The sequence below is a fragment of the Schistocerca cancellata genome, chromosome 1 (genome assembly GCF_023864275.1).
Source record: "Schistocerca cancellata isolate TAMUIC-IGC-003103 chromosome 1, iqSchCanc2.1, whole genome shotgun sequence".
In the NCBI taxonomy this organism is placed as follows: Eukaryota; Metazoa; Arthropoda; class Insecta; order Orthoptera; family Acrididae; genus Schistocerca; species Schistocerca cancellata.
The window spans coordinates 549,618,231-549,633,824 of NC_064626.1; the positions used below are offsets into that span (position 1 = coordinate 549,618,231).

The 15,594-nt window shown below is 38.3% G+C and overlaps 1 protein-coding gene across 2 annotated transcripts in view; it reads right to left on the reverse strand.

The window, feature by feature from the left end:
- Positions 1-15,594, reverse strand: part of LOC126180216 (serine--tRNA ligase, cytoplasmic) — a 69,988-nt gene that overhangs the window by 38,298 nt on the left and 16,096 nt on the right. Inside the window, exons 3-4 of one of the 2 annotated variants that reach the window (XM_049924675.1) lie at positions 13,082-13,351; positions 3,332-3,574 (exon numbers count right to left, since the gene is read on the reverse strand). In XM_049924675.1, the coding sequence (XP_049780632.1) occupies positions 3,332-3,574; positions 13,082-13,351 (513 nt within the window). The remainder of the gene's footprint in view (positions 1-3,331; positions 3,575-13,081; positions 13,352-15,594) is intronic. The other variant, XM_049924676.1, reaches the window with a different exon arrangement.

Genomic DNA, 15,594 nt, shown 5'->3' on the forward strand with positions numbered 1-15,594 from the left:
AACAAATGACCATACACACACACACACACACACACACACACACACACACACACACACACACACACACACACAAACGGCACATGCACGCGCGCGCACTGGCACACTCGCTCGCAAATGCAACTCTCACAAACAAGTACAGTCTCAGGCAACTGAAACCACACTGCGAGCAGCAATACCAGTGCATGATAAGAGTGGCAACTGAGTGGGGGTAATGAGAAGGCTAGGGCGGGGAGAGCAAGGGATACTACGGTGGGGGTGGCAGACAGTGAATTGCTGCGGGGAGAAGTGAGGAGGAAGGGGGGGGGGGGAGTAGCTGAAAACAAGAGAAATAAAAAGATTAGGTGTGATGGTGGAATGAGGGCTGTGTAGTGTTGGAATGGCAACAGGGAAGGGACTGGATGGGTGAGGACAACGACTAATGAAGGTTGAGACCAGGAGGGTTTCGGAATGTATTGCAAAGAAAGTTCCACCTGTGCAATTCAGAAAAGCTGGTGTTGGTGGGAAGGATCCAAATGGCACATGCTGTGAAGCAGTCATTGAAATGAAGGATATCATGTTTGACAGTACGTTCAGCAACAGGGTGGCCCATTTGTTTCTTGGCCGCAGTTTGTCGGTGGCCATTCATGAGGACAGACAGCTTGCTGGTTGCCATGCCTACATAGAATGCAGCACAGTAGTTGCAGCTTAGCTTGTAGATTGCATGGCTGGTTTCACATGTAGCCCTGCCTTTGCTGGGATAGGTGGTGTTAGTGACTGGACTGGAGTAGGTGGTGGTGGTGGTGGGAAGATGTATGGGACAGGTCTTGCATCTAGGTCTATTGTGAGAATCTTTTTGTTGTGCCTATCTGACACTCAGCACCTCTGCTACATGGTAAGCAGCAACTTTCCTTTCATAACATTCTTACATTCCATCCTAGAAAAACCATTGTTTGTTTTTCATTCATGTCATGCACGGTGTTCTTGTACTTCACTGATTTGATGAAATAGATATTAATGAATTTGTTTTAATTGTTGGATATTTACTGGCGTCAAAAGAAATATGGGGGCCAGTTATCTGCTTTGACGCATGACATAGCTGTACTGTAGTGTGTGATGTCATGGCTGCTGGCATATTTGAAATGGATTGTGTCTGAAGAAGGCATTTTGTAGTATTTGTGGCACTCCTTGGTGTTAAATTTCAACATTTCAGATTTGCTTCTGTGTACTGTCAGTGTGTGATAGGACTGATGTGGTGGTGATTGTTAGGTATTTTATTCTACTTGTGTGCTTTGTAGCGGAATTGGGGGTTTGGAGCTTTGTTAGCGAGACAGGGTAGTGTTGGTAGTTATTGGCTACAGATTTATTTTTGGCTTTCATGGTGTTAGTTCACTGTGATGTTAATGATCGAAGATCTAGGTTTTCCTTAGTATTTGTTTTGATGAGGAAATTCACTAGTATATTGTTGTATGTGCAGAGGCTGGTGATTTGGCAACAAAGATAAAGATCCTCCATTTGTATGGACTTGTGGTTGTGAAGATCAAGTGCAGAGTTTGGGAGAAATTTACGAAGTTAATCAAAGTTGTGTCTTTGTGCCAGTCTAGATTTACATTTTGGCTGGTAAACACCTTATACATTTTCTTTTTATATTTTGGTAAGAAGTACGGTGTGTGTGTGTGTGTGTGTGTGTGTGTGTGTGTGTGTGTGTGTGTGTGTGTGTGTGTAACTTACATACAGGACTGTGTTTTGTTTCTATAATGAAACTGATGTTAATAGAATTTTTTGATGAATTTGCATGATGTGTTATTAGCCACAGTTAACAATGATTGATCAGGATTGACAGGTTTTGTGGATATAATTCTAGCTATTTTGTTCAAGTTAGATTTTTGTTAATAGTTGGAGCAGCAAGTTTGGTTTTTTGGTATGGTGGAATTTGTTCCAGCTATATTTGTGAAGTGAACGTCTTAATCCAAGTTCTTCAAACAAGCTGTGGTTTCTTCAAATCCTGAACTTAATTATAGCTATATAAGTCAAGTGAAGTTTTCTATACTAGTCTTTGAAGCAAGTTGTGGTTTGGGGTATTAGGAAATTTGCCTGAGCTACACAGATGAATTTTTGATACTAGCTTTTGGAGAACTATACTGTGGACTTCATTTGAGCTATCTAGCTCAAGCGAAGTTTTCGACACCAGCTTCTTGAGCAAGTTGTGGGATCATGGTCTTCATTTACACTACATAGGTTAAGGAAAATTTCTGATACCAGTTTTGAGGATTTCATGTACTCTTGACTTCCTGAATTTTTCAATAAGTTTTTGTTTGAGTATATAGGTTGGTTGGTTGGTTGGTTGGGGGAAGGAGACCAGACAGCGAGGTCATAGGTCTCATCGGATTTGGGAAGGACGGGGAAGGAAGTCGGCCGTGCCCTTTGAAAGGAACCATCCCGGCATTTGCCTGGAGTGATTTAGGGAAATCACGGAAAACGTAAATCAGGATGGCCGGACGCCGGATTGAACCGTCATCCTCCCGAATGCGAGTCCAGTCTCTAATATATTTTATATTATGAATGATGTTTATTTCATTTCTCCATGCCAAAAACCATTGAATCCCCACAGCTGTCCCACTAGTTTCATGTTGTTTTTAAAGTTATTTTGGTTTACATACTGTAATGGGATTGTTTTTGTCTGTTCACATCTTATGTGTGACATCATTGCAGCCATACTGCACAAGGCCAAAGTGGCAGTGTCCACTATTTGATCCACGTCAAAGCAGTCACCTGGTATCACACGCTTTGCTCATTCTCTTGGTTGTACTGAAAGACACACACACAGTTGGGTTGGAAGGAGATAAATTTATTTGCTATTTATTTGCTATAAGCAGAGCAAATGGTGTAAACAAGTTGAAAATATTATTACATCTAATGTTTACTAAGGGTCATCCACCTAATCATTAACTTATGGGTTGCTGCCATCTATCTGTCACAGCAAAAGATATATTTCGCCCAACAATACAATCTGCGTGCACTCGACCACGAGTACAGTATTTCAATGCTGTTGTCACACCTGAAACAAAGTTACTACTTTTCCTTCAATCAAAAGATGATCATCTCATTATTACCAGCTTCTAGTCTACAATTTTAATTCTTATGAACACTCACAGCAGAATTACCATGATATTCTTCAGGGTAAGTGTGTGGAAGGCCCTCACCAACTTTTATCACAATTTGCATTAAATGCATTACAATTCAATTTGAAAGACAGTATGAAGTGAATGAGTAAATACATTCTGAACTACACTCATATACAAAGCCTCTGAACAAGTCTATGATTTCATCAAATAATTTTATCTTTTACACTCACCTCATCATTGCTAATGTGTACTGAGCTGTGTAGAATGTTGCCAACCTCCCTTAATGCTGCATTTCTCTTCATTTCTGTGGACTGGATTTCATCCTGTTTTTCTTGGATTTTCTTTTCATAAATCTCACGCAGACTTTTAAGCTGAGTAACAGTCAAATTTCTAGCACCATCTATAGTGATACTGTTCAGACCATCAATAATTTCCTGTGGCAGGTCACAATTATCACCTTGATTCTCACGTGCCTGAAACAAAACAAATGAACATGGTAGCACATGATTCTGTAACATTAAAGTATGTGGGAGGAGGGAGGGGCAGGGGAGGCTGTGAACACACATGGACATAAAACATCTTCAGTGGTGGAGAAACGAAACCTTGTACATGGACAAATAACCTTCAGGAATTTCAAAGTACACAAAAGCATGGATGACACTATATAAACCAAGGCTCTTGAAACACACTGAAGATCTACTGGATGGACAAAATTAACAAAATGTTAATTGCATCACCTGTAGTTGAGATTTTGGAATAATGGACACACATTAGGCTATAAAAACTTGTGGTAGGAGCTTTGATTGCACACACCATGGAAGGGCAGAGGAAGAAAATTATGCCTACAGAGGGTAGGAATTCTAAGTGTAAGGAACATCAGAGTGGAGTATGAAAGTAAAGCAACAACAAGTTGAAACTTGAAGACAGGCAACGATCAAATAATATGCTGCAGATTTCATGTCACGAGGATGATGATATTGTGAATGCAAAGGTTGCAGCAAAAAATTTTAGTTTTCAACTAACAACATATCACATATTAGACAACATTTTCACTGTTGCACAGCAACACATTGCTGCCTATGCAAAGCAATTTCATTCAGTCTATTTGTCTTAGAAACATTTTTTTAAGTGACGAATCTACATTTCAGTGTTAATTCTACAAGCACTTCAACATGGGCTGAGAAGGGTGGATTTCCATAATACAATTTTATTATGGAAAAGAAATTTCAGAAAAACAGGTTCAGCTCTAGAGTGAAAGTCAACTGTTCATCCATTATTATTCAGAACACCAGAAAACAGTGAGTAACACATGCTGCGGAGGTTTGTCAGTGTCAGCCTGCTCATAGACATACTTCTGCTATTGCAGTATAAGGCAAGTACTTAACATATTTACACTGTCATTCATACAAAATGACTTTACTCCAGCAACTAAACATTTGAAATTTCACAAATGCATAATATTTTCAGACACTGGGTTGAATTCTCATGATGGGTGACAAAGCTTGTTCCCATTTAGCTGTTTATGCTAGCAATCAAACTTTCAGTGTTGCATATGCACAAAAAAATCATTTTTTGAAAATATAATGAAGTGGATAGATAAAAAAATCTACTCACCAAGCAGTAGCTGGATAACACACATGTGGGAGGTGTTTAACTCTGCAAGCTGTCATAGCCAGTGGCTCCTCCTCCTGGCAAAAGAGTTCAAGGGGAATGAGGAGTGATGAAGGAAAAGGACTGGTGAGATTTAGGATAATAAATCTGCCCTGACCCGAGGTTCTGGGTGACTTTTACAAACCCTACCCCTTTTCCTAAACCTCACCAATCCTTTTCTTTCAGCCCTCTTCCTTCGTCTTCAACTCTTCTGATAGAAGAAGAAGCCACTGGCTCCGGAAGCTTTGCAAACTTTAATACCTTTTATATGTGTGTTTTCCTGCTGTTGCTTGGTGAGTGGATTTTTTACCTATCCAACTATATTATAAACTTCCACTGTTGGTTAGATAAAACCCTGAATGTAAATATGAAGATCTTCACAGTGACAGTATGGAGCTGTGGGAAAGTGTGCGATTGGGCCATACTTCTCTGAGGTGAATGTTGAATAAACAGTTATGGTGACTGCAGAATGTTATCCACCACTGCTTGAAAATTTCCTGGTATCTGAACTAAGATGACACCAAAATAGCAATCAAATGTGATTCCAACAATATGGAGAAACAATTCACACTGACAGCATTGTTATGAATTCCTTGACGGTTAAATTCCCTGGCGACATAAATTCTCAAACAGTGACATTGCTTGGTATGTGGATTCCTCAGATGAGGGAGCATGTAATTCTTTTTGTATAAATACCTTAAATTTAGCATTTCACACATACTGAACAAACTTGAAGGTACCACCTCCCCAGAAATCTCCACCATACCAAAACAAGTGTTAGGGTGTGTTAATGACAGCTTGGGAAGACTATATCACGGGTGCACAGTGAGATACTATCACTATTTAGATTATGTCATTTCCAAAATGTAATACTTTGTTTTATAGTCTTATTTTTATCACTCTTTAATGGTACATGAACCTCAAGAAGCCGTAGCAATAAACATGTGACAAATTTGTGTAATAAAAGAGGCATCATTAATTAAAATTGTTGGATCTTTCGCTGGACCCTATGTTACTGAAAATCATACTGAACATTCTTCAGCTTTGTGAGAATCTTACAAGCAATATAATTTTATTTTATGATTAACAGTGCAAATATTCTGCCAACAGATTGTGATTATGTCGGACTCTGAGCTGGATCCAACCTCCGGGGACTGTTAGTCCCGTAGCATCATTCGAGGGCTTTGTGCTGCTTGGAAGGAAGAAACGAGCCTTGACAAGTTGAAGCTTTGAGTTGCAACATGAGGAATGTTGAGCAGAGAGCACTGTCTGGGGAGGATCTCTAAATCTGAGGCTGAGTATGGCACATGTTTCTAACTTGGCATAACTGTTATATGAACATATCATATAGTTTATTCATTTAATATTATACTGCCATTTTCTTAATCTCTTACTGAAAGGACAGCTATGGCCAGTGTAAAATTACCAACAAAACTCTGCTACAACATTTTTTTAAACTAAGATTCTTCCATTATAAGAGATGCACTAAATCTTTGTGCCTTTTCCAATGTCATTTATATGCCTTCTGCACTACTCATAAAACTACAGAAAACTACATTACTAAAAATCTAAAAGATTACAGTACTGATATTAGATCTACGTAAAACCTCAAACATTGCATAATGTAGCAGATACATGAGAACTTAAATTACAACAAAGGATTCTGTAATAAACAGGATAAGGGAAAAGCAACACACAGAACATTATTAGAGAGTCAGACTTTCTCTGCAGGTTACTTCTGCAACAGAGACCACCAACGAATAGCACAAGACCTTAAACAAACACATTACTCTTCCTTTTACACTGAATAGCTGAAGTACCTCTTCATATTCTGTACTGTGGTTAATGTTAGAAATGTCTGACTCTTACCTGACTCTCCACTCCACCGTAACATGTTTTACAACTACTGTCTGCACTGTCAAGGAAATCAATCGCACTTGAAGAAAGCCCAGTAAATTGTGGTGTACCACAACTTTAACTTATAAGGAGACAGCATAAATAGCAAGTTGTATTTTAAACTGTCTTAATTGATTTCTGTTAGTTTCTGATATGAACTATGTAAACTGCAAACATCGCCTTACAGAATGTATGCTTGTGCACTCCAATTTTTGTGACTCCTCACTTACAGACTTGACTTTGTCAGTCTTGCTCAGCATTATACTTCCATCCTTTTTAAAATAAAAAATTCACTCAACTATCACAGCCTCGTATTTCACTTAATTAGTTTGAGTTTGTTTCATACAGTATCATTTCAGCATTCCCCCCCCCCCCCAAAAAAAAAATCTCTCCTCCCCCCCTTCCTCCCCACATGATCACTTGTATGCTATTCCTCCTACTTTCTACAACTACCAATAGTAGCCTCCTTCCAATAACATTGTTGTTGTGATCTGCAATCTGAAGACTGGTTTGATGCAGCTCTACATGACACACTATCCTGAACATGCCTCTTCATCTCCAAATAACACTGCAACATACATCATTCTGAATCTGCTAAGTTTATTCATCTCTTGGTCCCCCACTACATTTTTTACCCCCCCCCCCCCCCCACACATACACTTCTCTCAAATACTAAATTGGTGATCCCCTGATACCATTTCGAATGATCCCTTCTTTGGTCATACTGTACCACATATTTCTTGTCTCCCCAATTCTATTCAGTACTTCCCCTCCAATTCTATTCAGTACTTCCCCATTAGTTACTTGATCAGCCCATCTAATCTTCAGCATTCTTCTGTAGCACCACATCTCAAAAACTTCTATTCTTTTTTATCTAAAATGTTTATTGTCCATGTTTCACTTCTGTACATGGCTGTACTCCAGAAAAATACTTTCAGAAAAAACTTCCTAACACTCAAATTTATATTAGGTGTTGACAGATTTCTCCTCTTCAGAAATTCTTTTCTTGTCATTGCCAGTCTACATTTTATATCCTCTGTACTTCTGCCATCATCAGTTATTTTGCTGCCCACATAACAAAACTCATCTACTACTTTAAGTGCCTCATTTACTAATCTAATTCCCTCAATGTCAGCTGATTTGACTACATTCCATTATCCTTGTTTTGCTTTTGTTAGTGTTCATCTTATATCCTATTTTCAAAACACTGTACATTCTGTTCAACTGCTCTTCCAAGTCCTTTGCTGTGTCTAACAGAATCATAATGTCATCAGCAAGCCTCAAAGTTTTTATTTCTTCTTCCTTAATTCCTACTCCAAATTTTCCTTTGGTTTTCTTTACTGTTTGTTCAATGTACAGACTGAATAACATCAAAGATAGGCTACAACCCTGTCTCACTCCTTTCTCAATCACTGCTTTCCTTTCATGCCCCTCGATTCTTATTACTGCCATCTGGTTTCATCCAAGTTGTAAATAGCCTTTTGCTCCTTGTATTTTACCATTGCTACCTTCAGACTTTCAAAGAGAGTATTCCAGTCAGAATTGTCAAACACTTTCTCTAAGTCCACAAGTGCTCTAAATGCAGGTGAGCCTTTCAAACAATGGCAAATCCAGGACCGAATGTACCAATATTATGAAAAGGACAGTTGCTACTATCATATAGCGAGATGCTGAGTTGCACATAGGTACAACAAAAAGACTGTCACAAAATAAGCTTTCGGCCAAAAAGACCTCTGTCAAAAATAGACGACAGACACACACACACACACACACACACACACACACACACACACACACACACACACAGATGCGTGCGACCACAGTCTGTCGCAGCTGAAGCCACACTAGTCATCAGCATCATAGTGTGCCACTAGTGTGGCTTCAGCTACCACAGCTACTGTTAATGTGTGTGAGTTGCACTTGTTTGTTTGTTTGTGTGTGTGTGTGTGTGTGTGTGTGTGTGTGTGTGTGTGTGTGTGTGTGAAAACCTCACATAATAATAGCAGCTGAGTATGTTGGTATCAGGTCTTATCATCACTGTATTTTTCTAAAGTTTCTCAAATACAAGTCTTGCTGTTTATTACATATACTTACCCAAAATGTCTGTGCATCTTTTAATTTAAAGAGTTATGCCAGTACCATTTCAGCAGTATATATATTTTGCCGATATTTTCTTACAATATTGTTATTCAGTACACCTATTTTCTTCAGAGGATGTATAGATGGACATCAATTCTCTGTCTATACTAAATTTAGGTTCCCCTCATATTTACACTGTATCCAGAATTTCTGTCAGAGACAACTTTAAAGTGGCATATTTTGTATATTCGTATTCTGTTTAGCTACGAATTTAAACAGAATATATCATTTTTGTTTGTTTGCAGGAACATGTCTGCAGTTCTGATAAACATTGAAATTCCCAAGCCACGGCACAGAAGCATGGTACTAGAGAAGCCAAAACAAAATGGTGCACAGTCCAATGATAAAGCAAAGTATGAGGTCTGTTCAAAGAAATTCACAACATGCATAATTTCACACTGGTGGTGTGTTGTAGCTAAATGCTGTTGGCATACCTGCACAAGCTTGTGTTTAATGTGGAACTGCTGAAAGTTTCACTGTTGTAAGTTTGTTAGATATAATTCAGTGCTGTATTGAGCAGAATGTTGTGTTGCACAGTTTGTGAATTTTGAGGTGGTAGAGTTAGAAGAGCAACACATCTGCATTAAATTTTGCACGGAACACCAGAAAACATTTACAGAGACACACCAAATGGTTCAGGAAGCCTCAAGTGACGAACACTTAAGCTGTACTCGGTGTTAGAAATGGTTCACGAGGTTTAAAAATGGCCAGACAGAAGTTAAAGATGACCCTGGTACATGATGCCCTGTGACATCTACCAACGATGCTCATGTCAGGAACATCAATGAAACTGTGCATGCCAATCGAAGACAGACTGTCCAAGAGATTTCAAAAGAATGTAATGTTTCAGTTGGATCATATTAAGAAATCCCGACACAGGATCTTGGATTGGAAGTTTGTCCTGCAGTTTATGAGCCAAAGTCAGAAAGACCTTGCCTTGCAATCTGAAGAGATTTTGGATTGTGCAAATGAGAATGAAATGTTTCTTAAGGAAACTATAACTGGTGATGGGACGTGGGTCGATATGTTGAGACCAATGGATTGGGAGAGGTTATCAAAGACCAAAAAATGCTCATCAGGTAGGGTCAAATGTCAACACCATGCCAATAGTTTTCTTTGACTTTCAAGAATTAGTTCAACATGAATTCATGACACAGGAACAAACTGTTAATCAACTATCAGGACGTGCTGCAATGCCTGCGTGAAATGTGAGAAGGAAACGACCTCCAATGTGGTGAGACAATTCAGGGTTCTTGATTCACGATACAGCACCCGCACACAAAAAACAAAATCACTGTGCTGCCTTAACCTCTGCATTTTCTAGACCTGGCCCCTGTAAAATTTATCTCATTTCCAAAGTTGAAAACCCTGTTGAAAGAATGAAAATTAGAAATGATAGATGAGATAAAAGAAAATACGCAGACAGCACGTCTCACACGATTCAGCAAGGAGCATACCAAGAGTGCTTCCGGAAATGGAAACGTCATTGGGGGCAGTGTATCGATTGTGGAGAAAGTATTTTAAAGAAGACCAAGCAAGATCAGTTATAGATAAGTCTAGAAAAATTTTGTGGACAAACTTCCAGAATTTTTTGAACAGAGCTTGTACAGGATTGTAATTCATTTTCTACATTTGAAGGAACAATGCCGCAATAACCCATGCTAAGTTGGTGGAGGTGTAAAGCAGTAAAGCGCCATCTGGTGGTAAAGCACCATCAAATGGCACAGTAGTTAGGTGGTACAGACTCTTACAATGTTGTCACACAAGTCTAAATGATGACGAACGAAGTGGCAGACCATCTCTCTGTGAAGAACCAGTCACTATAAGAGAAGTGGAGACCTAGTGTTCGAAGAATGGTGTACCAGTATCAAAGCGCAAGTGGGAAAAAAAATAAAACTCTTTCGCTGATTGGTTTTCAATATCTTGCACCATATTTTCAATTTGACACAGGTCCTGGGTTCTGCGACTGCTCACACCCAATCAAAAAGCCAAACAAACCAAGGCGACAGAGCACATGCCGCAGCTGTGAGAGGCCAATTCAGATGACCTTTTTAACTATCACCATAGACAAGTGCTAGGTGTATTACTACAAGTAAAGCAAGCAGTGGAATGTGGATTCATCACCTCCGAAAAATGTAAACTACCAGTCATCATAGTACAAAGTTGAAGCTGAGTGTTTCTTGGAACTGCCACTGTGCAATGCTAACAGATTGTGTGTAGGGGGCAACTGATAATAGGAGCATACTACTAAAATCTCCTGAAGAGATTATGGGAGGCTGTGAAGTCGAAGTTTCAAGGAAAGGTTTCTCAGGTGACTGCACCACCACAATGATGCAGCACATTCTGCAAAGGACACAATCACACATGCTGATTCCTTGAGTTACCAAAGTTTGCCTCACTCCCCCATTTTCTCATGACATGCCTGGTACCTCTGTCCTTGACTGGGGGAAAAAAAATACAGTTGTTAGGCTTTCCAGAATGAAGAGGAGTTGATTTTCAGGGTTGAATGTTTCCTTACGAGTAAAGATGCAGACTTCTACGACACAGTTTCCTGGTTGCAGCTTGATTTACTTGAGGTGATAATTAAAACTGGAAAATCATTTCATTTTGTGGCCACATTCAGTGTTATTTTTTTTTCAAAATTCACTAATATTTTTTATTAATTTTGGTTTTTTGCCAAGTTTTGTGTTTTTTCCTAATTCAGTGTCATTATTAATGAAATTCTGTGTTGTTATTTCTGAAATTTGCATTATTTTAGCCAAATTTACATTATTTTTTGCTAAAGTTGGTGTTATTTTTGGCTAAATTATGTCTATTGCAAAATTTAGTGGTTTTTCCAGATCTGATATAATTTTTTGCTAAATTCAGAGTTACAGTTTTTGCTAAATTTAGTGTTGTTCTTTGCCATACTTGGTGGTGTTTTTCCAAATTTGACATTGTTCTCCTATATTGTGATTTTTTCCCAAATTCTGTGCTGTTTTAGCATAATTCAATGGGAGCTTTTATTTCAAATTTTAGAATTATCTTTTGCCAAATTAGGAGTTATTTTTTGCAAAATGCAGCATTTTTACCAAATTTGATATTACTCTGCTACATTCAGTGTGTTTTTGCCAGATTCAGTGCTGTTTGTGAAGCAGTAAATGAACTGTCATTTTAAGATTATACATGTATCTCACCCTTGAGGTGATTATGAGTCAAAATGCAGCTATAACGTCCAATAACGGTCAGTTACAAATATAAATAAACTGCTGTCCTCATAATTATAAAATTTTTATGTGACAAAATTACTAATTTCGCAGTATCTCTTACAAATCACAGATTTTACATTATTTCACAAAAAAATGCTAAATCTGCATTATTTATGTTATCATTTTCACAAAATTTAGTACCAAGGAAGTTATTCCCTGACATCTTAACAGATGTCCTATTACCCCGACCCTCCTCTTTTTCATTGTTTTCATATATTCCTTTCCTTGATGATCCTATGAAGGACCTCCTCATTTCTTACTTCAACTATGGACAACAAACTGACATCAGTAACCAGATGCAGTGATTTATAATACAATATAGATCACTGTAACTGCATACTCATGTAAATTTGTTTTTTATACTCTGATTTTACTGTCACAATAGATCTGGTCTAGAAATGTGTTTTCAAATATTATTAGCTATTAGCACACTCAAGCTACTGAGTAAGATAGACATCTTGGAATTATGTTAAAAAGTGCCCAGGCAGGCAGTAGCTTTGGGTCGAGAGAGAGAGAGAGAGAGAGAGAGAGAGAGAGAGAGAGAGAGAGAGAGAGAGAGAGAGGGGGGGGGGGGGGCATCCTCATACGGGCATGTGCACATGACTGCACAAACTGCATTAAAAACCTAAGCAATTTCCCAGTTTTCCAATATGCTTGTCCACTGTTCAGCATTTTCTCTATTTGGTGGATAGTGGACTAGAGGTTGCAAAAGCAATAAAATGAATGAGGAATCAATAGCTTTCATAAATTTCAGCACTGTAGCAGAACTACCTAACAATTTACTCAGGATGTCCTATCATGTCCACGTCATTTTCGTTTCTACAAGCAGAGCTATGTGCATCATACATGAGAAGATAAATCCCTAAAACTAGTACAAAAACAGCATACTTTTTCCGAGAGACTGAACAGCTTTGCTTTGAACACACATCTCTCCTATATTCTGGCACATCTCATACATGCAAATCACCAAGATTTTACTAACCTAATACAGTTCAAAAGCCAGACGTGCAAAGAACACATGAATGCAAAGCAAAAACATTTGCTCACCTCTCTAGTTGGAAAAGCCTTACAAGCATCACCAAAGCTTGCTATATGATGATACCATCGTTGAAGATGAGGAAAGGAATCTGGAGGAGGAGAAGTAAAGGTTTTAAAAACGTATACATCATCCTGTGTTGGTATAAAACTGTAGATGTAGCTCCATTCTGACAGAATGTCATTTAGGGAGCCAAGCCCTGAGTTGCACATTTGTTGTAATTTTACTTTTTTTTCTATACTTGCATTTTTAGCATCTCCTCCTTTCACTACTCCACCTTTCTGAAATGAAAGTTCCTGTATCACATTTTAAGCAGCTTAGTATATCACCACAATATTGTAATTTTTTTGTCCAAGATAGCACTCAATGAAAACTTACAAATCAACTAAATAAAGCACATCACAAAATGCAAACTGCAATACGTTAAAAATGAACAAAAGGGGAGTTAAACTGTGTTTGCAGTAAATTTAAAGAAAAGGAAAAGTAATTGCTGCTGAAACAAGGACAAAACCAAAAAGAGGTGTCAATATGGAAAAAATGAGCCAAGTGCAGAGGTCACACGAGAAAGGATAAAATGCAAAAATGTAAAAACAAGACAAAAGAAAAGGAAATGAAAACGGGTATCATAAGACGAGGAATAAAATGACATAGATATTTAATTTTTCATTCTTTCCTATATTTGTTAGATTTTTAGCAACTACATCAATGCAGGAACACACATGCATAGTTAAAATTTTGTGCTGAACAGGAATTTGATCTCGAAACCTCGGTTTATTGGGATACACCTTCATTGACTGAGCTATGCAGACAACTCATGACCCATCCTTACAGCTTCAGTTCTGCCAGAATCTCTGTCTTACTTGCCAAATTGTGAGAATGGATTGTAAAATGTGCCTGGATAATTCAGTCCATAGAACACTTCCTTTGACAGACAAATTTCTATTTTCAAGTTCCAGTCTGGCGCAAACATTTAATCTCACAGCAGTTTTCAACAAAGCACACACACACTGCTATAGTGGGAAATACTCATTGTGCATATCTGTATAAACTTCTAATCTCTTAGGAACATTTTCACACAAATAACGATCTAATGCTAGCTGCATATATGTATGATAGGTTAAGAAAGCATGCCAGTTGGGGCTTGAATCCAGTTCATTGCCTTTCAAACTGCACAATCAAATTATGTTCACATTTCAGTACCTTTTCATCACTGCAATCTGCCAATACTTTTTCCCCACCCAAAATTGCAACGACGCACTCTTCAGCAGTGTATATACCACTATGACCAGAAAACTTAAGAAATAATTCTGATGTTCCAGAGAACTTGAAAGGAGCCAAAAAATCAAAATGAGAATTGGTACCTGGAATGTTAGAACTCTGCTACAAGCAGGAAAACCAGAAAACCTTAAAAGAGAGATGGAAAAGAATCATATGGACCTCATAGGAGTTGCTGAGGTAAGATGGAATGGATGTGGAGGGTACAGTCAGATGAATATGTATTGTACTTCTCAGGAGGAGAAGTAAAAGGTATGAACGGAGTAGGAATGATTATGACAAAGGAATTGGCTAAATGTGTGGAATATGTGGACTTTGCAAATGACCTGGTTTTTGGTGTAAGGCTGAAAGGAGCACAAAAAGATTTACTGATTGTCTAGGTGTATATGCCAACTTCAGAACATGATGACCAAATTGTAGAGGTAACGTACAATGTAATGGTAAGAATAGTGGACAAAAATTAAAAAAATGCTGCAAATAGTAATGGGAGACTGGAAAGCCATTGTGGGAAAAGGGAAAGAGGGAAACAGTAGGCAGTCACGGTCTTGGAAAGAGAAATGATAGAGATGAACAGCTAAATGACTTCTGCAGGGAAAGGCAGCTGATAGTGGCAAACACACTGTTCAAGAACCACAAGAGGAGGTTCTACACTTGGAAATCACCATGGGATAAATACAGGAACCAAATCGATTTTATGCTTGTAGAAGAAAAATACAGGAAGGGAATCAAGAAGGTGCACACATTACCAGGTGCAGATATTAATAGTGACCACAACTTACTTACGGCAGAAATAGAAATAAGAATGAAAAAACTGAAGAAGGTGACCATGGTGAAGAAGTGGGATGTAGAGGAGATAAGATCCAACAAAGAACAAATTACAGAGAAGCTGTCACGTGAGTTTCTAAACACGTTACAAGACAAAGAACCACCTGATAATGCCAACGAGTACTGGAATATGCTGAAAGAAAGAATCATTAAAGCAGTACAGCAAAATATGGGACATGTAAAAGGGAAAAGGCCAAAAAACATGGGTCACACAAGAAATGATTTCCAAGATGGAGGAGACAAGAAAATTTTAAAACAAGAACACTGAAGATGCAATAAAGATGTACCTAAGGTTAAATAATGAATTGCAAAGAGAAACAGAGCAGGCTAGGAAAAAATGGCTAAAAGAGGAATGTGATGCAACTGAAGAAATGGAGAGGAAGGGAAGATTAGACTTACTATACAATCATAGCAAAGACTACGA